The 27,229-nt window shown below is 43.9% G+C and overlaps 1 protein-coding gene across 1 annotated transcript; it reads right to left on the reverse strand.

Annotated features, from left to right (window-relative positions):
- Positions 1-1,650: 1,650 nt before the first annotated feature.
- On the reverse strand, positions 1,651-26,358 carry LOC307099189 (uncharacterized protein). Its single transcript, XM_079770386.1, has 4 exons — positions 26,228-26,358; positions 5,429-5,555; positions 5,163-5,223; positions 1,651-4,528 (listed from the first exon to the last, which is right to left on the reverse strand). Exons 1-4 carry the CDS (start codon positions 26,228-26,230, stop codon positions 3,133-3,135), a joined length of 1,587 nt encoding a protein of 528 aa, XP_079626512.1. The 5' UTR covers positions 26,231-26,358; the 3' UTR covers positions 1,651-3,132.
- Positions 26,359-27,229: the final 871 nt, after the last annotated feature.

A 27,229-nucleotide genomic window follows, 5' to 3' on the forward strand; every position in this document is an offset into this window, starting at 1 on the left:
GCTCATGTCTGTCTAACTGTCTACCACACAAAAACTTGTTCAACCTGATCCTCACCTGTGAAGAGAGAGTGTGCAACAAGGTGGCAAAAGAATCTGGATTTCGGAGAGCAGGAGACCTGCTCAATGTGGACATCCAGGACAACCACAGAGACGCCATCCGGGGCACCCGTGAGCTCTGCCAGAGTTCTCAGCACACAAAGGAGGGGCAGTGAGAGCAACAAGCTGCTGCAGGAGTTTGAGAAGAGTGGCAACACCTCCCTGTTCACCCTCTGCTTCTACTGAATGACCCCGGGTTTTCCCAAAGCCACCTTCTTGAATTTGCTCTTGTTAATACTCTTTCCTTCTTAACCCTTGTTTTTTTGGGAGTTTCGTTATTGTTGTTGTTTATCTTCACCCAAGGAAATGTTCATTATTTCTTTAAAATATATTTTTATTTATTTCAGAGAGGAAGGGAGAGGGAGAGGGAGAGAGAGAGGAACATCTATGGTGAGAATAATTGATCTGCTGCCTCCTGCACACTCCCTACTGGGGATTGTCCCCACAACCCAGGCATGTGCCCTTGACTGGAATTGAACCCAGGACCCTTCAATCTGCAGGCCAACGCTCTATCCACTGAGCCAAGCCAGCCAGGGCTCACCTGCACTATTAATACCATAAAACTGTTTCCTATAATTGGGCCTTATGTTGACATAATCCAGAAAAGAGGAACACCAGAAAATACTCGCAAGCATCTAAGTCTGAAACTATTTCCTGGTGGACACAGTTGGCTTAAAAGTAATCCACACTCCAATAGACCTTTGATGTGGATCTTATGAAGACGTCTGTAGAAAACTACACCTCTAAGAAAATGAAAACTGAAGAGTTGGTGGTGGTTTTGAAGATACACTTGATTGAAGAGTAAGAAATCCAAAAAATCAGCTGGAAGATGGTGTCCTCGAAATTCCTTATGTATCTGTCTCCCTCTGTATGGTGGTGGCTTCAATATCGGACAGAATGACTTCTTGGCTTCTGCCTCCCAAAGCCATACAAGTAAGGCTATTGGTATATTTTAACATGGAACCACAGAGAAAGTGAGTCCTGAAAAATCTACTTTCTACCACTACCAAAAGAGGGAATAGCTCCAACTGAGATATTTTGCCCTATCACAGAACTCCTCTTTTTTTAAATCCTCATCTGAAGATATATTTTTATTGATTTGAGAGAGAGGGAGGGAGGGAGGGAGAGAGAGAGAGAGAGAGAGAGCTATGAGAAACATCGACCAGTTGCCTCCTGCCTGGAATCAAACCTGCAATCCTTTTGGTGGACAGAATGATACTCCAACCAACTAAGCCATCCAGCCAGAGCAGGTCTCTCTTCTTAAATCAACATCTACTTACCATATGTCGGTCAAAAGAAAAAGCGAACGTTTAACAGTAAAAATAATAACACATAAAACTTCATTCTTTCATAAACATGACAAACAAAATTTACTCCAACTTTTTATAAGAGTGGGAAAAGTAGGATTTTTTACCCCCCCCCCCCAAAAAAAGACTTATTGAATAAGAAAGGGAGAATATATACTAGTATAATAGACCAGGAATGTGCAGGAACTGTCATAAGACCTGTAGGAAAGTCTCAACTTAAACCAAACTGTCATTTTTCAATGGCCCTTTAATACATACAAAAATAAACATCTTAAAAAATAAACATAATTGCATATTAGAAATACACTTGAATTAACCCATAAATCTAACAGACTTTAAAATATAAAAAGACAATGTTACTGATTTAATAAGTCACTACCTCGTCATGTTATAGACTATTGCTGAAAGACAACTTGCAGAACTATCTCCCATCGATACTCATTTCTGAAAATAGTTTCAGTTGACCCTTGAACAACGTAAATTTGAACTGCACAGTCCACTTATATTGGGGTTAAAATCTCTGTAAAAAATTGGAAATCCATACATGCAGAGGCCCATCTGAAGTTGTAGGTGGATTTTTGATGATGTAATTGGTCAATGCTCCTAACCTCCCCTCCCCCTTGTCCAAGTGCCTACTTCAGTAAAAACCCAGTATTCAATGATGCACTATTTAGTAAGAAAAGAAAGAAGTTGGGTGAACGTAATTTACAATTTTATTACCAACCCTTTAATGTTGAAATTTTCTACAATATTATATGTATATGAATTAATTTGTTTAATTCTCACCTGAGGATATGCTGGGGTTATTAAAATTGATTTGAGAGAGAGAGAAAGAGAGGGAGAGAGAAAGGGAGAGGGGGAGAGAGGGAGAGAGGGAGAGAGGAAGAGGAAGAGAGAGTTACAATTTTATTATTAACCCTTTAATGTTGAAAAATTTCTACGATATTTTATATGAATTAATTTGTTTAATTCTCACCTGAGGATATGCTGGGGTTTTTTAATTGATTTTACAGAGAGAGACAGAGAGGGAGAGGGAGAGGAAGAAGGGGAGAGAGGGAGAGAGGGAGAGGGAGAGAGAGAAACATTGACATGAGAAACATCCTTTCAGTTGCCTCCCTTACACGCCCCTACCAGGAATTGAACCAGAAACATGGGAATGTGCCCTGACTGGGCATCGAAACTACAATCCTTTGGTGCATGGGAATGACACTCCAACCAAGTGAGCCACATCAGTCAGGGCTATATTAATTACTTTTCATCACATATTCTTACATTATTTACATTTTTATTTTTTTTTGTTTTTACATTTTTATATTTTTGGTGGAAGTTTTACAAGTAAGGATATGGGCCAATTGAAGCATTTCCCACACTGATTACATTCAAGAGATTTGACCCAGTGAGTCCTTTCACATCTTCAGAAGAGAAATGACTGAAGGTTTTCCCACATGCCTCACATTTATGTAGTTTCTCTGCTGAGTACACTCTCATCTTGTGATTTTGAAGGATTTTGTTAAAAGTAAAGGCTTTTATGCAGACCTGACATTCATAGTTCTTATTCCAGTGTGAGTTCTTTCATGTCATTGTAAGGAACTCTGTTCAATGTAGGCTTTACCACATTGTTTTCATTCATAGTGTCTATTTCCAGTGTGAATTCTTTTGTCTTTGATGCCAACTAAGACAAGTGAATGCTCCCCCACACTCCTTACACTGATACTTGAAATGCATTATTTCAAGTATGCATTTTCACATGTCTTTGAAGGGATTTTCGAGAAATGAAGGCTTTACCACAATGTTTACATTCAAAGGGCTTCTCTCCAGTGTGAGTCCTTTCATGTGTTTGTAAGGAACTGTAAGATATGAAGGCCTTTCCACATTGCTTACATCCATAGGGTCTCTCCCCACTGTGAATTCTTTCATGTATTCGAAGATTACTGGGATATCTGAATGCTTTACTGCATTTTTTACAGACATAGGGTTCCTCTCCTTTGTGAGTCCTTTTGTGCATTTGTAAAGAACTGGAATATCTGAATGATTTTTCACATTCCTTGCATTTGTAAGGTTTCTCTCCTGTGTGAGTTCTTTCATGTGTTTGTAAGTTACCAGAAGATCTGAAGGCTTTTCCACATTCTTTACATCCATAGGGTTTCTCTCCTGTGTGCGTCCTTTCATGTGTTTGTAAGGAATTAGAAAATCTAAAGGCTTTTTCACATTCTTTACATTTATATCGTTTTTCTGCAATATGAGTTCTTTCATGTTTTCGAAGGTAATTGGGAGCGCTGAATGCTTTACCACAATGCTTGCATTCATAGGGTTTCTCTCCAGTGTGAGACCTTTCATGTATTTGTAAGGACCTGTAATTACTGAAGGCCTTTCCACATTCCTTACATTCATAGGGTTTCTCTCCTTCATGAGTTCTTCTGTGTGGTTTTAAGGCACTGTAAGATCGGAAGGCCTTTCCGCATTCCTGACATTCATAGGGTTTCTCTTCAGTGTGAGTTGCTTCATGTATTCGAAGGTAACTGGGATACATGAATGCCTTACCACATTTTTGGCATAGATAGGGTTTCTCTTCAGTGTGATTTCTTTCATGTCTCTGAAAACTTTTATAACATCTGAAGGCTTTCCCACAGTGTTTACATTGATAGGGCTTCTCTCCTGTGTGGGCTCTCTCACATATTTGCAGTGCAGCTGAAGAACTAAAGGTTTTCCCACACACCTTACATTTATAAGGAACATCAACAGTGTGTGTGATCATGTGTCTTTGGAGGGCTTTGAGCCACATGAATGTTTTCCCACATTCCTCACATTTATAGGGTTTCTCAACGTTGTGATTTTGTTTGTGTTTTTCAAAACACTGAAGATAACGGAAAGCTCGCCCACATGTGTTACATTTATATGGCTTCTCTCCATACTTATGATACTCAGCCGGTTTGTGTCCAGAGTGACACCTAGTGTGCCTATTATTGGATGAATGATCCATGATGACTTTTCCATGCACACTGTCTTCCCAGGGTTTTAGTGATGGAAACATTTTCTTCTTCACATTAATATTGGGAATAAAGCTGAAGTTTTCCCCATACTGACTACTTTTTTCTCCTTTACAGAGCCTCTCTACCATATGAATTCTGGAGGAGGGGAAAAAAAGAAGCACATTATTAATAATTTATTTATTAGTGATGTTATGTATTTATTAGTAGAATATTTGAATTATATTTTTTATAATTTATAGCAAAATTGTAAGTATTCTGCTTGATTCATATTGTTTGAAATAGAACACACTGAAAACTCTAAAAGACAACTTTACCTTGCAATTATTAAAACAGTGACATTCATATATACAGTTTATTAATGCTGTCTCCATGGGAACTAGTTTGCAAAAATGAACATCTATGTCATATATAAGAAAGTAATTTGGTGAAAATTTCTGGGAAGTAATTAATTTGAAGCAGGGGTTATTTTGTCTTCTTCTTCATCATCATCATCATCATCATCACCACCCAAAGATATTTTTCCATTGATCTTTTAGAAAATGTGGAAGAGAGAGGGAAAGACAGAAACATCGATGTGAGAGAAACACACTGATTGGTTGCCTCCTGCATGTGCCCTGACCAGGGCCTGGGCCGGGGAGGAGCCTGCAACCAAGGTACGTGCCCTTCACTGGAATCAAATCTGGGACCTTTTGGTCAACAAGCCAACACTTTATCCACTGAGCCAAACCAGCTAGGGCTGTGAGACCCTGCTTTCTACTGTGTGACTCACCTTTGTTTTCTCTGTTGGTTTTTGTACTGATCTTCCATATCAACATCTTCCCATTTTTTACCTATAATGCAGACCCAAAGAAAGCATTCCAAAGTATTAGAAATTATAGAAAGTTTATTAGATTTTAGTTCTATAATTAGCTATGACCATGCCCAGTTTATTTACCAGTGTCCTCTCTTCCCACATTGTACACCTTAAGACAATGTTGAAGGATAAGAAATATTTGTCCTCTAAATGAGGAAGTGAAAGGAACTTGTCATCCTTACCTATTGAAACCAGGTTCCTAAAGGTTTCCAGCATCACATCTCTGTAGAGTTTCTTCTGTGAAGGCTCCAGTAAGGCCCACTCTTCCAGACTGAAGTTCACAGCCACATCCTCAAAGGCCACTGAGTCCTAAAACACCCCAAATGTGTGTACAGTAGGATGAGTGAGACTGATAGCACTGGACACCTAGACTCCATTTATAAGAAGGTAACATCTGATTCTATCATTTACAAACATTTATACTATGAGTTAATCATCAATAATTTACTCTCTATCTACACTTAATTTTTTATAAAATTAATACCATCATAAGGAAGTAAAAATTATCAACACATTTTTACTGTGATCACATTACATCATATCTTTCTCTAATGTCAGGGTTCAGAGTATACTGGGAAATGACAGACATGTTACACTAATAAAACAAATACTATTATTTTAAAATCATCTGCCCTGGCCAGTGTGGCTCAGTTAGTTGGGCATTGTTCCATGCACCAAAAGGTTGCTGGTTGGATTCCTGATCAGGTCACATACCTGGGGTTGTGGGCTCAATCCCCAGTGGGGGGCATGCAGGAGGCAGCTGATTGATGTTCATTCTCACATTGATGTTTCTCTTTCTCTCTCACTCTCCCTTCCTCTCTCTCTAAAAAGCAATTTTATATATATATATATATACATATATATGTATATATATGTATATATATATCCTATCTAATAAAGGAGTAATATGCAAATTGACCGTACCTCCGCTACAAAGATGGCGGCGCACATAGCACCAGGGTGGGACGCAGAGGGAGGAAGAGCTGCAGACAGAACGCTGGGCTGCTGGGCCGGGGGCATGCTCAGAGCCGCCGCCCGCGCAGCTTGGAACACGCCCCCGGCCCAGCAGACAGAAAGCAGGCTGTGGGCCGGGGGTGAGCTCTGAGCCGCCGCAGTGTGACTTGGGACACGCCAAACGGACAGACGCTGGGCTGGGGGCTGCTCAGAGCCGGCACTGCACGGCTTGGGACACGCCCCTGGCCCAGTAGACAGAAGCCCAGCTACAGAACCGGGCTGCTGGGCTGGGGGCTGCTCAGAGCCAGGGCTGCTTGGCGGCCCACATAGCACCAGGGTGGAATGCTAGCGTCCCACTCACAGGCCGCAGAGGGAGGAAGAGCTGCAGACAGAACGCTGGGCTGCTGGGCTGGGGGCATGCTCAGAGTCGCCACCCCCGCAGCTTGGGACACGCCCCCGGCCCAGCAGACAGAAGCCCAGCTGACAGAAAGCAGGCGGTGGGCCGGGGGTGAGCCGCCACAGCGCAACTTGGGACACGCCAAGCGGACAGACACTGGGCCGGGGAGCGATGCTGTGCAGCTTGGGACACATCTCTGGCCCAGCAGACAGAAGTGCAGCTGACAGAAAGCAGGGCCGCTGGGCTGGGGGCATGCCCCTGGCAGCCCCCCGCAGTGCGGCTTGGGGCATGCCCCCAGCCCAGTGGACGGAAAAGCCCTGCAGACACAATGAAGGGGGTCCTCTGTGCATGAACTGCAGAAGAAACACCTTTTCTGAAGGCTCATTGGCTAAGCTCCCTGTAAGCTGCCTCTCACAGTGTTCTTGGTAACTTGAGTAATAAGAACCTAAGAAGGTGTTCTAAGGTTTTTCCACCACACTCCTGGAGGAAAAACTAAGGTGTGCTGCTGGAGGGCTAAGAAATGTCATATCCTGCCCTAGCCAGTTTGGCTCAGTGAATAGAGCCTTGGTCTGCCCACCGCAGGGTCCAGGTTCGATTCTGATCAAGGGCATGTACCTAGGTTGCAGGCTCCTCCCTGGTCATGGCCCAGGTCAGGGCTCATGCAGGAGGCAACCAATCGAAGTGTCCCTCTCACATTGATGTTTCTCTCTGTCTTTCCCTCTCTCTTCCAAGCTCTGTAAAAATCAATGGAAACATATCCTCAGGTGAGGATAAAAAAAGAAAGAAAGAAAAGAAATGTCATATCCTATGAAAGACACATCTTGAAAGTGCCTAAAGAAAGCTGTCATTTTTTCATGGTGTAGGGACTGGAGTCCGTGTTGGTGAAAACACCTTGGCGGCTGTGACAGTGGCAGCAGGAGTGGGGTGATGGGGCTGGTGCCTTCCCCTGATCAGCCCAGTCACCTCCCGCAGGGGAAGGCCAGACTGCGGCTTAGGCCCGCTCCCCATCAGTAGGACATCTCCTGAGGGCTCCCAGTCTGTCAGAGGGGGCAGGCTTGGCTGAAGGACCCCCCCTCCCCACCAGTGCACGAATTTCGTGCACTGGGCCTCTAATATATATATATATATATATATATATATATATATTTTAAAAAGCATCAGCTCTGGCCGGTGTGCTCAGCAGTTAGAGCGTCAGCCCATGCACTGAAGGATCATGGGTTCGATTTGTGGTCAAGGGCACATACCTGGGAGGCAACCAATTGATGTATCTCTCTCACAACTGATGTTTCCCTCTCTCTCTCCCATCGATTCATTATGAAAAAATTCTTTCCATCTGTCTCCTTATTACCCATTTACCGCACCCATTATACCTCATCTGCATGAGGTTTAAATAAATAAAAACATAGTGAAAAACTGGAAGCTTTTCCTTCTGTTCCAATTACCAAAAACGAAGAGTCCAAGAGGCTTGTGGAAATCCTACATTTAGCAGAGCCTAGCTGGCCATGCTGTCTTGAAGTTCTACAGACCATTAGGAGTACAGACATACTTTGTTTATTGGGCTTTAATTTATTGCATTTGGCAGATATTGCATTTTTATCAATATGGAGATATGATTGCACCTCCTTGAAGGCTCAGATGATGGTGAGCTTTTTTTAAGCCATAAAGTATTTTTAAATTTTATTTATTGATTTTAGAGAGAGGAAGGAAGAGAGAAACATCTTATTTGTTGTTGTTCCACTTATTTATGCATTCATTGGTTGATTCTTGTATGTGCCCTGACTCAAGATCGAACCTGCAACCTTGGTGTATTGGGACAATGTTCTAACCAACTGTGCTACCCAGCCAGGACTGCACAGTAAAGTATTTTTATTAACTATGGCATGTACACTGACATTGGAGACATGGTATTGCACACTTAACAGACTAAAGTATCATGTAAATAGAACTTCTTTATATACTGGGGAACCAAAAAAACTGTAGAATAATTATTTTTTATATTTTTAAATATATTTTATTGATTTTTTACAGAGAGGAAGGGGGAGAGAGTTAGAAACATCGATGAGAGAGAAACATCAATCGGCTGCCTCCTGCACACCCCCCACTGGGGTGTGCCCACAACCAAGGTACATGTCCCCAACCAGAATCAAACCTGGGACCCTTGAGTCCTCAGGCCGATGCTCTATCCACTGAGCCAAACCGGTTAGGGCTAGAATAATTATTGACTCATGCACTTTTCTGCGATGGTCTGGAACTGAACCTGCAATATCTCCAAGGTATGCCTGCAATCCGAGGCAGCTGGCTGACTAAAACATTCTTATGGGGAAGCACTACTTTGACCTTGGGTAATACTTATCACAGACTCAGTTCTTCCTTCTTCTTTCGGTACAATTTTATGGCCTAGAAAGTTATTTGGAACTTAGAGCTCAGATATTAGGAAGAAGGCAGGACAATTTAGACCACAAAACCCCTGTCCTCGTGTGCATCAGGGCTGCTTCTGAGGCAGGATAGTAAGAAGGTAGGGGGGTTGCTTGGCAAGTGGAATAAGGGAAACTGAAAGAAAATAATTAAACAAGCCCAAACAACCTGAGCAATTTACAGGCAGCTAACGAATCACAAGGTTTTATCTTCTCTAACCAATGACACTAAGGAACAAATGGTTTGCAAATTCCAGACTGTTCAGGGATAGAATGGCCTCAATCCCAATCCCTCTACAATGATGTTCTTGATGACATTCTTTAAAAATGAAACTAACCAGCCCTAGCCAGTTTGACTCAATAGACAGAGCGTTGGCCTGTAGATTGAAGGGTCCCTGTTTGATTCTGGCCAAGGGCAAATGCCTGGGTTGTGGGCTCGATCCCCAGTAGGGAGCATGCAGGAGGCAGCCTATCAGATTCTCTCTCATCATTGATGTTTCTATCTCTCTCTCCCTCACCCTTCCTCTCTGAAATAAATAAATAAATAAATAAATAAATAAATAAATAAATAAATAAATAAATAAATATATTTTTTTAATGAAACTAACCAGAAAATAACCCCTGACCCCTCTATATGCACATTTTGATGAGTCAACATATTGAAGGACACACCTGAAAAGCTAATGAATATTCCCCTAGGATTTCGGGAATCAAAGAGAGAGAGAGAAAAAAAAGCTTCAAGACAAAGAAGCCACCTTAAGACTCTTCAAAGAGCACACACACACCTTGTATCTTTTTTTTTTTTTCCTCACCTGAGGATATTTTTTTCATTGCTGTTCAGAGTGTGTGTAAGGGAGGAAGGCGGGAGGGGAGAGTGGCGGGGGGCGGGGAGGGGAGAAACATTGATGTGAGAGAGACACACGGACTGGTTGTCTCCTGTATTCACCCCGACTGGGGTGGGGAGTGAAACCACAATCCAGGTATGTGGCCTTAACCAGGAACCGAACCCTTGACCCTTCCGTGTGAGGACTGAAACTCTAACCACTTAGCCACACCAGCCAGGGCCACACCTTGTATCTTTGTTTGTATCTTTGTTATTTTTTCTCTTAAACCCCACAAGACTTCCAACCAGGGGAGCATTGGGCAGCAGCAGTTCGAGCTAACCCCCCGAACCAGTCTGCAAGTCCCCCTTTTCTCTGAATTTTCCTCGCCTGTTGCCTTTCCTACCTTTAACCCTCTCTGTCTTTAATGAACACACTCTCAAAAGTCACCTGGACTCATGTGAAATCTTTCCTACATGAAGTCAAGAACCCATACACTACAGGCCAGCTCTAGGCAAACCCGCCCCGGACCCAGACCCGGTCTGATAACACTTCCAGCCAATTTTTGGCACATGCAGGTACACACACTGAGATACTAATAAGACAAAGTGCTCCTTCTAGCACAACCCTAACAGTCAATTCTGGGACCTGCTGACACTGAAGAGCAGGTTAAAAGCTACAGATTGCAAGAGAGCTCATCGGCGTCCACCATGGTTTCATGATGAATTTGCCATGATTATAAATTACATAAAGGCATCAGCAGTGCTTCCCTTCAGCCACTCTAGAGGATGCCCTCCCTTTTTTTCATTTCCAACACCCCTCACCACGCAACACGCCCCCGTGCAGTAAAGGAACATGATAGCTCAACTCCAGCATGGGAATCCCTCAGCTCATGACACCATGCATGGCCAATAGGGTATGAAAGGACCTGTTACTTCCACAATTTTTTTAAATATATATTTTTAATTGATTTCAGAGAAGAAGGGAGATCGAGAGAGAGATAGAAACATCAATGATGAGAGAGAATCATCAATTGGCTGCTTCCTGCACGCCCCGCACTGGGGATTGAACCTACAATCCGGGCATGTGCCCAGACTGGGAATCGAACTGTGACCTCCCGATTCACAGGTCAACAGTCAACCCCTGAGCCATGCCACTGGGCTTACTTCCACAATTGAAGTCTCTGGGGCGACTAAGTCAGTCATCTCCAGCAGGCATGAAATAGCTTCAAAGAGCAAAACAAGAAAACTCCATGGACTTGTGTTTTGAGGTTTGGAAGTGCACTAGGGTGAGAGTTCACACGCGGGCAGGAGCTTGGGTGGCTTCAGTCTCTTCTGACTACAAGGAGAGAGCACTAAGGTTTTCTTGTCATCTTGAGCAGATGTGGGCACAAGGGGAAGGAGGAGGGATGTGGTTGAAAAATATAGGAAAAAATATAGGAAGTAACAATTACTGAGATTTTCCTAAAATTATGAGAGACAGCAAACTGTCAACCCAGGGAGCTCACATAACACTAAATATGACAACCAAGTATCTCAGATTCAAATTGGGCAAATCCAAACACAAACAGAATATATTGAAAAAACTCAGTTACAATAAAAAAGGATAAAAATTAAATCAAATTTCTTTTCTGAAATTATTCAAGCAAAAAGAGACTGAAGTAAAATAGTGTTGTTTGTTTCTTTAATATGTTTTTTATTAATTTTAGAGAGGGAAGAAGAGGGAGATAGAAACATCAATAATGAGAGAATCATTGATCGGCTGCCTCCTGCACGCCCTCCACAGGTGATCGAGCCTACAACCTGGCATGTGTCCTGGACCCGAATCAAACCCAGGACCCTTCAGTCCACAGACTGATGCTCTATCCACTGAGCCAAACCAGCTAGGGCAAAGTGGTTTTTATATCTTAAAACAAAAACCAACACTCTTCTAGAATTCTGTGTCAAACAAAATTATCCTTCAAGAATAAAGGAAAAAAGGTCTTTGATAACAAAAATTGGGGTAATTTGTCATGAGTACACTTACTTTGAAAGAAATGGTATTCAGCTCTAGCTGGTTTTCTCAGTGGTTAGAGATCTGGCCCACAAACTGAAGGTCACTGGTTTGATTCTGGTCAAGAGCACACACCTCAGTTGCAGGCTGGACCCCCTGCCGGTCAGGGTGCATGCAGGAGGCAACTGATCATGTGTGATTCTCACATCCATGTTTCTCTTTCTCTGTCTCTACTCCTCCCTTCCACTCTTTCTAAAAATCAATGGAAAAAATATCCTCGGGTGAGGATTAACACAAAAGAAAGAAAGAAATTATATTCGTTAGGAAGAATGTAAATGATGAAGGTGGTCAATAAGAAAAAGAATAAATTAAGGTATTCTTAATAGTTTTTGTATTTCTTATCATAATTTATATAACAGATGACAGTTTATCTAAAATAATAGATTTAAACTTAAAATAACAATAAAGAGGTCCATTCTCCAAGGAGGCATAGCAATCTTCATGTGTATGTGCATAACAACGGACAAGCAAAATACATGGGGCAAAACTGATAGAGTGCCGGGGAAAATGGATAAGTCCACTGCTATCATTGCAGATTTCAACAACCCATATCATGAATAATAAATTCCAGCAGCCATAAAAACACCAAGCACAGAGAAGACCTCAACAGCGCCATGTAACAACTGGATCTCATTGTAATTTATAAAATACTTCATGCAATAAGAGTGGCGTACCCGTTTTTCTCAAGTTCACATGGAACCTTTGCCAAGACAGAACACATTCTGATACATAAAATACACCTTAACAAATCTGAAAAAACAGAAATTATACAAAATATGCTCTCACACCACGGGCATTCATCTAGAAATCACTAACAGGACCATAGTTGGAAAACCCCCAAATATGTAAACATTTAACAACACAAGTTCTAAGTAACACATGAAATCAAAGAAGACCTCTCAAGAGTAAAACAATTATTTTGAACTACATGAAATAAAAGTAAAATTTATCGAAGGTTATGGGCTGCAGCGACAGCAATGCCCAAAGGGTAATTTATGACATCAAACAAATACACACACAAAAAAGATCTATACTTATTAACATAAGCATACAATTACAAACAAGAAAGAGAACTATTAAATCCAAAGTAAGCAGAATTAAAGAAAAAAAATGCATGCATACTATGGAATACTATCCAGCCATAAGAAAAGATGAAATGCTATTTGCAACAACATGAATGAACCTTGAGAATATGATGCTAAGTGAAATAAGTCGCTTAAAAAACCCTAAGAACCATATGATTTCACTCATATATGGGGTATAAAACTGAAACTCATAGACAACAGTATGGTAGTTACCAGAGGGAAGGGGGAGTGGGGAAATAGTTAGGGTGAGAGGACCAAATATATGGTGATGGAAGACTATTTAATTTTCAGTGGTGGGCATATAATACAATATACAAATCATATATCATAAAAATGCACGCTTGAAACCTATATGATCTTATTAACCAATGTCACCCCCCAAAAGTAATAAAAAAATAATAAAACAGAAAAAGAATAAAAGTAATTGTGTGAAATCATTTTTAAAAATAAAACAAAAAGGGGTTCTCAGTGAAAATTGATAAACATCTACTTAAAATAAAGAAATAAGCAAGACAGAAATTACAACATAAGGCCATCATGGGTAGCTCCAAGAGGTATAAGAACTGGTAACTGAAGCCTTATAATGAAGGCGTCTCAGAGGACATTACCAGGTGTGCCTGTTGCACAACTATTTAAACAGCCTAGAATCTTCTATAATAGGGGTGCCCATTCAAGGTGGGACGGTGGGCAAGTAATGGCATAAATGAACTCAAGTAAATTTTGTAAACAAGAAATATATTGCCTCCCAAACACACACACACACACACACACACACACACACACACACACACACACAAAATCTACGCCACATGGTGGTTGCTGAGAGACTATTTCATTGTGTTGTCATTTTATTTTTATTTTCTGGTTAATCCTGACACAAGGATATTTTCCCATTGAATTTTAGAGAGAATTGAAGGGAGGGCGAGAGACAGAGAGAGACATAGATGTGAGAGAGAGAGGCTAATGCTCTATCCACTGAGCCAAACCGGCGAGGGCCCATCCACTTTATTTTTTTTAATATATTTTATTGATTTTTTTACAGAGAGGAAGGGAGAGTGATAGCGAGTTAGACACATCAATGAGAGAGAAACATTGATCAGCCGCCTCCTGCACACCTCCCACTGGGGATGTGCCCACAACCAAGGTACATGCCCTTGACCGGAATCGAACCTGGGACCCTTCAGTCCGCAGGCCGACGCTCTATCCACTGAGCCAAACCGGGTAGGGCCCATCCACTTTGTTTAGGTATGTCAAATGAATGTCCACAAAGGGGAATGTCATGACACTGTGTCATACCTGCTCTCCCGGAGCGAGGTGAGTGCAGTTCAGCCCCTGCCTGCAGAGACTGTGTGCAGTGGTATGGTGCTGCGGTTCCCTGAGGGTAACCAGGTAAAGGAAAGGTATCATGTCCCTTCAAGGTGAAGCCCAAGTAAAGCTGAGAGACTGTTGAAACGGACACTAAACAGAACAGACCAACCCACACTTATGAGAGCAGAATCTGTACAGGTTGCTGAGTCAGCAAATCCAAGGTGGCTGGGTCCTGGGGACAGGGGTTTATTTGGTCTGACCACAGCCTCAAGGTGTTGATAATCCACTGTGAGGTGTCATTCTTTCTTTTCAGGTTCAAGTACATGCCCAATTCAGCTGTTCAAGGGATAGCTGGAGATAATCATGTCTTCCTAAAAGGTTTCTTAGAACAGTTTTCAATCCTTGAAGCCCCTGTTTAATTTACACTGGGCCATATCATCTAATTTTCCTAAGGGGTGATAACCATCAAGTCCCATTTTGTGCCCCTAAATTGGAAGTGGCAAATAATATTTTATTTTATTTAAATTCACGAATTATTGTTTAGGAGTTTTCCTGCTCAATAAGGAGTATTTTAGGAGAATAGGTGTTATAATAATAAAGTAAGGATGGCCCTCAAAAGTGTTTTTATTTATTTATTTTATAAATCCTCACCCGAGGATATTTTTCTCCATTGCTTTTCAGAGTGGAGGGAGAGGGTGTGGGAGGGCGGTGGAGAGAGAGAGAGAAACATTGATGTGAGAGAGAACACATGGACTGGTTGCCTCCCACACGGGCCCCAAAAACCCAGGCAGGGAGGGAACCTGAGACCCTCAGGTGTGCGGGCCTATGCTCTAACCACTGAGCAACCAGCCAGGGCAAAAATGTTTTGCTAAGTGAACTAAGCCAGACAGACAAAGACAAACACTGTATAATTTCACTGATGTGTGGAATCTAAAAAGAACAAAACCAATCAACAAACAAAACAGAAACAAAATCATAACAGAGAACAGAGTGATGGTTGCCAGAGAAGTGAGGAGTGGAGAGATGGGTGAAAAGGGTGAAGAGGTATAAGAGGTACAGCCCTGGTCGGTGTGCTCCGTGGTTAGAGCATCAGCTCTCGGACCAAAGGGTCTTGGATTGGATTCCCGGTCAAGGGCACGTACCTGGGTGGCAGGTTTGATCCCTGCTCGGGGGAGCGTGTGGGAGGCAACCAATCAACATCAATGTTTCTTCTCCCTCTCTGTCCTGCCTTCCTCTCTCTTCCCCCTCCCACTCTCTCTCCCTTCTACTCTTTAAAAATCAATGGAAAAATATCCTCAGGTGAGGATTAATTAAAAAAAAAAGGAAGAAGAGGTACAGACTTCCAGTTATATAATAAATAAGTGACCGGAATTTAATGTACAGCATAAAGAAAATAGTCAATACTATTGTAATAACTTTGAAAGGTGACAGATGGTTACTGACTTATTTGCTGATCACATCCTAAAGTATATAAGTTTTAAATTACCATGTTATGCATCTGAAAATAATATGATATTGTATGTCAACTATAATTTAACATGAAATAAATCACAACTTACAAAATATAAAAAGAGAAAAAAGCCTGCTTTTTAAGGAATAACCATCTGATGGTGTCACCAAATTCATAGGCTACAATGAGCCTAGTAATCACCTATATATAACTCACCTAAATTTAAAGGAGAACTTAGCCTCAGTCACATCTTCACTCTAAATGCACAGATAGGTTCCAAACAAAACATCAGACCCGAAGCACTGTCAGGAAGACCCCATTCCTATACTTCTGTTCCCCCCAAAAAAACAAATGATCAATAATTACACCCAGAATCCTTTGTATATAAAACTCGGGCTCAGTAGGGTCTCCTAACTCCTTCGCTGTGCCATAATAAGACTATGGGAGTTGTCCCCGGTGGCCCAGAGGGTCAGGGTCTGTGCTTCCGAGAGGCAGGTGCAGCAGCAGAGGCAAAGCAACCTGGCGAGCCCTCTGGTGTTAGGGATGTGGGCTCAGCCTGCTCCCTGGGGGCTGCCTCTCCCTGCCTCTTCTCTTTCTCTCGGAAATAACTGCTCTTCAAGGAGTGAACACCTTATGAGCTCACCTCATTCACAGGGTACAATCATCCTCGTTCCCCCTGAGAACACCCTCCTATTGGGGGGACCCCAGCGTCAGCCACACCTGCACACTAAAGACACAGGTAGGTTCCAGCCAACACATTGACCCAGGACCATTCACCCTAAGGAGAGCTCCATTCCCAACCTCCTGCTCCCAAACATCAAGGAATGACTAAACCTGCCAACCCAGAGTCCTCTGAGTACAAAACCCAGGCTCTGTGAGGTCAGCAATGCAACACAGGGAGGCACAGCTCAGGGGAGGGGCTCCCCAGCTGGCAGCAGTGCCCAGAGCAGGAGCCTCCAGGTTCTTACCAGCCTGACAGATAAGGACAGGGGAAGGGAGGGGCGAGGCTTAAGTTTTCAGTAAACAAATATCAAAAGTGTGAATCTACTCTCATTCCAAGAACAAATACCAGTAAGGAAAATGGGAATCCTCACTGGCTTGTTTGTACATAAACACTAACAAGATGATCCAAAGTGATTAAAATTGAGTACTTGAGGGTGGATGGAGTAAGAGCACAAGGGTAGAGCAGGGTATACTAGTATAGGCAGGGAGTCTCCTTAAGTTAGTTTCCTAGCTTAGAAACTGAATTAACCTTCCAATATACTATTTCTTTTTTAAAAAGGAAAAATATAGCCCAGCCAGCGTGGCTCCGTGGTTGAGCGTCCATCTATGAACCAGGAGGTCACGGTTTGATTCCTAGTCAAGGACACATGCCTGGGTTGCAGGTACCATCCCCAGTGTGGGGCATGCAGGAGGCAGAAGATCAATGATTCCCTCTCATCATTGATGTTTCTCCCTCTCCCTCTCTCTTCCTCACTAAAATCAATTTTAAAAAATTTTAAGAAAAAATATTTATATATACCATATCTTCTATGCTTAATCAGTATTTTAATTAGCTTTTGCTTTTTAGAATTAATTTAATTTTACCTTTTCTACATAGAATACCACTCCAAGATTTAATCCTTGAAACAGTAATGAATATAAAACAGGAGATCATCAAAACTTTCCCAATCTCTCTCTCACAAAAGGGACAAGATGTATTATAACAGTTTGTCCCTTCACTGTATTTCACACTGGGGATATTTTGGGGGAATGAGTAGCATATGATAATGCTTTAGGAGTTTGCAATGAAGACCTAAAAAATACCATGATTTTCATAAATTCTTACAAGTTTTGAGGTGTTTCCCTCATGTCAATGAAAATATAAACTCAATTGCTTTTTTCTCACATCCATTAAAATTGGTTAATCTGTTGCCTTAGAAATGGCAAACCTTTTCAATGTGCAAGTTCTCTAGAGACATGGACATACAAACACTGCCCCCAAAAATAGGAAAAACACCTGAGAATTTAAAACACTCACCTCATATCTTCGGGTTCCCTCGCTAAATGGAACCAAAATTCTCCTTGATTCCACAATTATCACATGGTATCTCTAAATCAACTTACAGATGAAAAGCCCAGGTGCTAGCAGTGGTTCTCAACCTTTCTAATGCCGCGACCCTTTAATACAGTTCCTCATGTTGTGGTGACCCCCAACCAGAAAATTATTTTCGTTGCTACTTCATAACTGTAATTTTGCTGCTGTTAATGAATCGTAATGTAAATATCTGTGTTTTCCGATGGTCTTAGGCTCTACAGCAGCGGTTCTCAACCTGTGGGTCGAAACTAGATCACAGTGCTGCAATATTCACCGGAGAAAGTAATTCAATAAAAAGAAACACAGCCCTAACCAGTTTGGCTCAGTGGATAGAGCATCAGCCTGCAGACTGAAGAGTCCCGGGTTCCATTCCGGTCAGGGGCACATGCCCGGGTTGCTTGCAGGAGGCAACCAATCAATGATTCTCTCTCATCATTGATGTTTCTATCTCTCTTCTCCCTCTCCCTTCCTCTCTGAAATCAATAATAATAATAATAAAAGAATGAATTTTTAAAAAAAGAAACACAAATATTGAAATCAAGATAAGCAGCCTGCCTCCCTACAGTTCAGAAGGAAACGCACACTCAGAAAGTGGAATGTTTCCACTAAGGGTCTAGACACCCACTGCTGAGATAAACCCCTGCAGTGGGTCAGCCCCTGGGGAAGGACGTGGGTGACACCTGAGTAGCCCCAGGAGTCACTGGGAGCTACACCCTTCCCTCTCCTGTAAGCATGGAAGCACTCCCTCCCCGGGATCCCATTCTCACTGTGAGGAAACCCTCAGCCTGAAATCTCCCAATTTGTAAACCCTTTGTCCATGGGACAGAAGCCCTGATCTTCACAGACCTCTCAGTGTGCACACATTACACTCTGAACGCAAACTATCTAGGCCTCAGGAGCAATAATTACAACCTCAGAGAGGGCTTCATCACTGCACCCGCCCCGGCACGTACAGCTCATTCCCAGGAAGCTGTAGCTTTTCTCATGAATTTACTTGAACACTTCTGCTCTGCAAAAGGACGCCCTAGAATTGTATTTGTTTTGTTTTAAATATATTTTTATTGATTTCAGAAAGGAAGGGAGAAGGTGAGAAAGATAGAAACATCAATGATGAGAGAATCATTGATTGGCTGCCTCCTGTATGCCCCCCCCCCCCCCGCCCCAACTGGGGATGGAACCAAAACCCTAGCAGGTGCCCTAACCAGAAATCGAACCTTGATATCCTTGTTTGTAGGTCAATGCTCAACCACTGAGCCACACCAGCCGGGCTGGAACTGTATTTGAAAACACCCTGTCTACATAAGAAATGTCCAAAGCCTGCAGATAATTTTTATGAGTTTATTTGGGCCAAGACTGATGACAATTGCCAGGAATCAAGATCCAAAGAATAACAGTTTTGCAGTTTCTTTTATACATTTGAAATTAAGGAGGGAATATAAGGAAGATCACTTGAGGGTAGGAAAAAGCAAAGGGGGATTGGATTACAGGATAATTAACAAGATGATGTGCTCTCTTGAAGAATATTAATTAGTGCATTTTATTACTTTTATTTTAAAAAATATTTTTTATTAATTTCAGAGAGGAAGGAAGAGAGAAATATCAATGATGAGAGAGAATGATCGGTTGCCTTCTGCATGGCCCTACTGGGGATCAAGCCGGAAACCTGGGCATGTGCTCTGACGGGGAATCGAACCCTGACCTCCTGGTTCATATATCAAGGCTCAACCACTGAGCCCACCAGTCGGGCTAATTACGGCATTTTAAAGGTGTGTTAATCTAGATGCACAAGAATAATGGGTAGGGCTGGCTTAGAACCTCTTACCAATGGAGTTATAGGCCTGAGGTCTGACTATCCACCATGACCTGCCCAATTAAGAATGTGACCAGATCACCCATGAGGTTACTTTTCACAGAAACTGCCCCCCCCCCCTCCTGTTTTTTGGTCCACAACTTAAAAGCAAAACAAGCCGAAACCAGTTTGGCTCAGTGGATAGAGCGTCGGCCTGCGGACTCAAGGGTCCCAGGTTCGATTCCAGTCAAGGGCATGTACCTCGGTTGCGGGCACATCCCCAGTAGGGGGTGTGCAAGAGGCAGCTGATCGATGTTTCTAACTCTCTATCCCTCTCTCTTCCTCTCTGTAAAAAAAAAAAAAAAAAAAAAAAAAAAAAAAAAATCAATAAAATATATTTAAAAAAAAAAGCAAAACAAACTTCAGAAACTTACTGCACATTCTCAGGAGAAAAGAATGAAAGAACTCTATTAGGCCTACCGTATAACTATAAAAATGTAATACTGAAATATTTAATTTTTTCAGAGTTTACCTTTTGTGCCTGTTTGGAACTACTTTATACTGTCTTTCAAGCTCTACTGATGAAAAACATTTTATTCCTATTGAGAAAAGATGAGACAAACCAGTCAATAAAGGTTTTCAAGGTGACAGAGTCAGGGAGGGGCAGTGCTAACAAAAGAGAACACTCAGGAAAATTTCCCCCAAAAAAGGAACCTCCACCCACAGGCCTTCCCATAGGATGCCTGTGCCCAGGCAAGATCCTGGGAAAAGAGGCAAAAGGATTTCATACAACATATTTCAGGCAGTTATTCTAGGATTTTTTTTTCCCTGTAAAATATTCACAGACAAATATAAATTTTAAAAAGAGAACATTCCATTACTCTGTTAAGAACTATATAAACAAGTAAAATATGGGATCTGTTTGAAATGCACCCCGGAGGACCAATCATTGAAAAGGATACTGTGATTCAAAGACGGGTAGTAGCCTTTGGGAATGCATACAGGAAACTGGGCCTTGATGTACTTCTGGCCAGTCCCAAGCGACTGGGGTGACAGGGTCATGGTATTGAGACCCTGCTTCCAACATATTTGAAAAACTCACCAGAAAAGGGGCACCCCAGGGCAGGAAGGAGAAACTGGAGGCACCACATTCCACAGCTGCTTTCACAAACAAACCCAGAGACCGAGTCCTGACTGCCCTTTGATGATCCGCCCTGCAGGCGAGCACGTTCTGGGAGATGCGGGGGCTGCAAGCGCAGAGCTGCCCAGAGAGGCTGTGGGCCCGGGGCCAACGTCGCTGAGCACACGGACTGGACAAGACAGCCGAGCGGGGGGAGGGGGGCGGTCAAGGAGGGAGGGACGAGGGGTCGGCTGCCAGCTCAGCCCCGCGCTGTGTGCTGAAGGGGACCCAGGTCTCAGCAGAGCCCCTGGGGAACGCGGGTCTGCAGGCTCCGGATTTGACCGTAGGGAAGGCTGGTCCAGCACAGGCCGCTCCGTGCGGTCCCACCGGCCTCTCGTGCCCATCTCTGAAGCTGGCCCTGCACACTCACCATTTCTGGGTTTCCTGGGTCTCGGAGTCCCTCCCAGAGTCCCACGGTCTTTGTAGATCACAGTGGCTCAGAGGCTGCCACAGAGCCACCGGGGACCATTAAGGGAGGGGGGACACGCTGTCACCAGCCAGTTCTGACATTCAGCCTAGGAGGTGTGTGGCCCCACCCACCTGCCCCAGCGGTGCCCCTGATTGGACAGAAATTCATGCACATCTCTTTCTGCCTAATTGACAGCTGGCAGTGAGGACCCAGAAGTCAGGGAAACCCTCCCTACTTCAACGTTAAACAACACACTCCTACATGGCTTGGGCAAGAATACGGGCTTATGGAGTAAATCATACCAGCTCAGGAACCGAAAGCAACCTCACAGGACCATCAGATCAGGGAGGGCAGTCACTCCTCAGGCCTATAACTTTTTAAAAATTTTTTATATTTATTTTTCCATCACCATTCATCCTTATATATACCCTATTCCAGTGGTTGGCAAACTCATTAGTCCACAGAGCCAAATATCAACAGTACAACGATTGAGATTTCTTTTGAGAGCCAAATTTTTTAAACTTAAACTTCTTCTAACGCCACTTCTTCGAACTAGACTCACCCAGGCCGTGGTATTTTGTGGAAGAGCCACACTCAAGGGGCCAAAGAGCCGCAGTTTGCCGACCACGGCCCTATTCCATCTCCACCACCACCGTCCCCACCCCTCACCCCCTGCAATCATAGGACTGTTAGGCCTATAACTTCTTTAGTAAAAGGTTTATTTTCGCCTTAAGCCCTGTCCACAGTGCTTGTGCATCAAGGTTAAAACACATTTGAAATGCCAGATTAATCCTTTTCTCCAGATCCTCTTGAAATATGGTAGCAACTATACTTAGGTAAAAACTGCTGTTTAAATTTTAACCCTGCTATTCTGGCTTCTGCACTCACTTACTTGCTTAAACAATAGGGTAGTTACCTCAGCTCCAGATTGAGACCTGGAGACTCACAAAGGTCATTTTCCTGTGCCTGTGGACCAGAACCACAGAAGATTGATGCCCACTGACTCAGTGGCTCCAGGAGTTGACCACCTTTAGAGATTATTAACCCTGCTCAGTCCTGCTTTTGTACAATCTGCTTTTGCAAGATAGATCCACATTCCAATGTATTCAGAATTTAGAACAAAGGGAAATTCTTGTGGTTTAGACCTTTAAAAGGACTGCCTACACCTAGGATGGCGCGGTCGTGAGGGTGGCCACCTGCGTGTGGTGCCCTCGCGGCCGTCCTGGACAGTTTTCAATAAATCCTTGCCTGCTTTTTTTAATCAATTAGCAGCCTCCGGTGGTCTTATTTTTGACTCCAGGGTTCGACCCCACAACACTCTCAAGGAAACACTAGATCTTATTGCCTAGATATCATTCCAAATTAATGTACTTTTTATTCAATCATAACATGTTCCCACCTTGCTTTCCCTCACTTTCACAATCTACCACCAATGGAAGTCATGTGATCTTTTTTACTTCTCCTCTTTTATTTCCCAGTGCATAAAAAGAACTGCAAAACTGCCCTTGTCCCGAGCATTTTCTCAGATCCTGGAAATCATGTTCCAGACACGTCCTTGGTTTGCCTCAAAGAAAATTTAATAAACACATTAATTTTTCCATAGGTTTGGATGTTCTAATGTTAACAAACTCACGGATAAAAGAACTCTCAAGAGTACTTAAGGGATCTGCGGAGCCCTCTGGTAGTAGGGGGTGGACTCAGCTGGCCACCTACTGGCTGTATTTCCTCCTCTCTTCTTTCTCTTTTTAAATAACTGCTCTTTCAAAAGTGACAACTAGATGGGGCCACAGGGTGTCGTCTCCCTTACCCACCTCCACCCCCAGGGCATGTTGGGGCCAACCCAGCCTCTGTCACAGCTTCCCTCTAACACAGAGATGAATTCCAGCAAAGGCAACAACCCAGGACAAGTTTAAGGAGGGGCCCAACCCCACACTCCTGCTCCCAAATGCCTAAAATTCTATTCTATTTGTCAAAGATAGTAAGGCAGAATTTGTTGAGAACCACTGTGATAGGTGTAGAGACCGCTGCTGTGGGATTTTGCAGTGGGTGAGAAAGGGCTCTTTCAAAGATTGAAGTCAACTCTGAGCACAGCATGGGCAAGTGGGACTTCATGGCCAGAGAGCAGGGTGGGGGTCAGTGGATGGAAAATTCCTCAGAGAAAAATCAGGGGTGAGGGGGTACCTGCTAAACGAACCAAACAGGATTCTTACAGCAGACAGGCCAGGGGGGCCAGGCATCGCCTGATGGTGGAGGAGGAGGAACCTGAGCAGATATGGAGGGTGGTCAGATAGGAGGGGTGCAGGATTCTGGTTCACCCGACTTAGCAGGGTACCTGCTAAAACAGAGTTTTACAAGGACATGCAAAGATAGGCCTGGGAGGAGTCAGGAGCCTGTTCAAGCAAAGACTCTTTGTCAGGGGCAGAGCTAGGGCAAGAATTCTGCACACAGATGAGTTTGTGTGGTTGGAATCTGAAGCCAGTGCCAGAGGAGGGAGTCCCGAATTTTCTAATCAGCCTGCCCTGGTGCGGACACAGGGAAGAGAGAGGAGGAGTCCTAAGTTGTCAGCAAATACCAAACAATGTGGAATATGACTTCTCATTATAAGGACAAACATGGAGAAGAACAACATGCACTTGCAATGCTTTGTTTTTAAATTTAAAAAACAAACAAACAAACAAAAAACACCAACAAAGAGGCTCAAGAAATGATGAAAACTGTATTTGGGAGTGGCTGGAGTAACATTTCTAGAGACACCAGGATATGTGGGCAGTGAGTTTTCTTAAGTTAGACATTTTTATCTTACAGATTTAAGATAAACACAGAAAATTATATATACCGTGTTTTACTACCTGCAAGTATTTCTTTAATTACAACTTCTTAACATAGGAAACCATTCTAAGATTTAATTATTTTAAATACTAATGATTATGGAAATGTAAACCATACGAGTGAAAAAAATTTGAATCTCTTGCTAACTAAAAGACAAGTTGCATCCTAGTTTGTCCTGTCCCATAATCTCACTTAAAGGTATTTTCAGAACTATGTAGCATATTATGACACAATTTGGGTTTGGGTTTAGCTGTTTAAACATAGTACATTTTTAAAAAATTTGCAAAAGCTTTGATAGTTTTCCTCATATCAATTAAAAACACTGATGTAAAAAGAAAAAATGGGCCTGAGAGCTTAAACACATTCATCTCACATCTTGAGGTTTTCTAGCCTGGAAGGTACCAAAAATTCTATTTAGTGCCATTATTTATTTGCCTTACCAACATGATCTCCCAATCAATTTACATTTTTTTTTCAGAAATTCTGTTTGATTCAACTAACTTTATTCACTCTTTTAAAAAAAAATCCTTTTTATTAACGAGAGAGAGAGAGAGAGAGAGAGAGAGAGAGAGAGAGAGAGAGAGAGAGAACATCCAGGGATCAAACCCACAACCTAGGTATGTGCCCTGACCAGGAATCAACCCACAATGGCTAGGACTCAATTTACATTTTTAAGTCCAAGACACTGAAAGTGTTATTTCTCACACAGGGAATGAAATTACAAAGTGCTCAGGGAAGTAGCGTGAAAGGCCTGCACTATTCAGGGGATAAAGGATCCGAAGGAAAGAAACAAGTTCTGGAATCAGCTCAGAGGAGCAGCCTGCTTCCCACAGGACAGAAGGAGAGCCACTTTCAGAAGGTTCCACATCCTAGACTCTCCAGGTTGAGGCAGAGCATCTGGGGTGGGCCAGTCCCTGGGGAAGGAGGGAGGGACGCCTGAGCAGCCTCAGGAGTGAAGTCTGGGAGCTCCAACACCCTCCTCTCCCCGGGGAATAACAGAAACGCTCCCTCTCTCAGGCTTCAGCTCACAGCGAGGAAGTGCTCAGCTGGATTCAGTGTCGGGTTCTAATCCAAATCAACTCCCAAATTCACAATCCCTAACCCAGGACACACACTCCTGACTTTCACAGACTTCCTCAACGTGCACAAATGACACTGAGTGCACCCACACTGGGGATGCAAAACTCAAACAAGGTCTAAAACTGTCCAGAGTTAAGAAATCACAGCCTTAGAAAGGGCCGCCTCCCCACTCCCCCTCCTTGTGCACCTGCACCCCCAGCTCTCCAGGACTTGTAGCTTCTCAGTGTAAAGGCTCCTTCCCTGCCGGGTGTGAGCAGGTAGGACACCTGCAGGGGAGGCTCCCCAGGAAGGTCAGTGGGCCTTCAGGTACTTCCCTTGGCAGGCTCAAGGGGGAGTCATGCCCTGGCTGGTTTGGCTCAGTGGATAGAGCGTGGGCCTGCGGACTGAAGGGTCGCGGGTTCGATTCCCGATTCCCGTTTTCGAGCTCCATCCCCAGTAGGGTTGATGTTTCTATCTCTCTCCCCCTCTTCCTTCCTCTCTGAAATAAATAAGAATATATATATATATTCTTATAAGATATATATATATATATATATATCTTAAAAACGAGACATTTAATTCTGTGGGAAAAGGATAAAATATTAAAATATTGGGTCTGTTTGAAATGTACCCCCGAGGACAGAGTTAGTCATCGTGATGTTGTGACTCCAGGAGGGGAAGTGGGCTTGGGAAAGCGAGGAGGATTCGAATATTTAGGGACGTACTGACATTCACAGGAAAGGCTAGCCTGGGGCAGAGTTTCCTGAATGTGACTCCCCCCTCCCCCCCCCCCCCAAAAAAAAAAAACAAAAAAACATTTGGGAAACAAAGGAGAAAACAGTCACCCTTGGGGAGGAAGGAGAGACTGGGTACCCACCGACCACAGCTCCTCCCACACTGCAACCCCGCAGACTGAGTCACCATCGTCCCCGGATGACCCTCCCCTTGTCCCCGCACCATCTGGGGAGACGCGGGGCTCCGGGGCTCCGGGGCCGAAGAATCCGCGCGCAGTGACAGGGCCCGGCCACGACGCTGCGTGCGGGAGGGGACCGAGGCCCGCAGACCCGGGAGGCGATGGCGGGGAGGCCCTCACGCCACCGCGGGTCGGACCAGCCAGCCCCTCGCCCTCCTCCCCGTCCCCGGCCCCGCACGCTCACCATCCCTAGATGTCCTGGGTCTCCCCGCGTCCTTCCACAGCCGGCGCCGCTCACAGCCGGACCGAGGCTCGGGCAGGGCCGCCCGGGACCTGGACGGGCAGGCGGCAGCAGACCCCGAGTGCGCCCGGAGCAGAGAGGGACCCGCACGCCCGCTGTCACAGGCCCCGCCACCTCCCCGGCGGCGCCCCCCCCCCCCCCCGCACCCCCATAGGCAGAGCTCCAGGCCACGCCCCGCGGGCCTGGCCCACCCGCGCGCCGAGGACGCTTCTCTCCCGCAGAACAAGCCCCGGCAGGTGGGCGGGAACCTGACCCCGCCGGGCGCGTTGGACTTGAAAGAGCGAAGTTTTTCCTGGCCGGGGGCTGCCGCGTTCTTTCCCCAACTCTCTGTGACCCGCCGGTGAGCACAGAGCATTCCTGGTTCAACTTCCAGATGCAGCGGGTAAGCAGGGACGAGAGGGTGGCCCAGGCCAGGACGGATGGAAACGGAGGAAAAGAGGGATAGGGGAAATACACAGTGGAGTCATTTTAATCCAGCTGTTACAGTACTGATACTATGAAGGCTGAGGCAAGCATGAAGAAATGATCCTTTTTCTTGTCTTAGCTTGCCTGGGAACGTAAGCCTCTGTGCAATAGCCTGACATTTATTTACTGGCAGATAACCCCGCGATTATCTTCTAAAGGACTCAGGAGGCCACCAGACCTCCTGGCGCCCATGCTCCAGGCCACCTGGCATCCCTTCTCCAGACCCCCGGACATCTGCCTGATAAGCCTCCTGGACCAATCCCAGGGCTAAGAATGCAGCACAGATATTTCTCCACCACGTGACTTGACTCTGAGAACTCTTAATTTTTACATCTTCTTTGGAACGAACACTTCGGGGATTTTTGCCTAGCTGTGTTTCCACGTTGCAAACTAAAAGACACTTGAAGAAATCTTGACCATTTATTTTCAGCCAAAGCCTCCTTATTCATTAACACTTGGTTGACAGAACAAGGGCGTCTT

Source organism: Cnephaeus nilssonii, assembly GCF_951640355.1.
Source record: "Cnephaeus nilssonii genome assembly, chromosome: 5".
Taxonomy (NCBI): Eukaryota; Metazoa; Chordata; class Mammalia; order Chiroptera; family Vespertilionidae; genus Cnephaeus; species Cnephaeus nilssonii.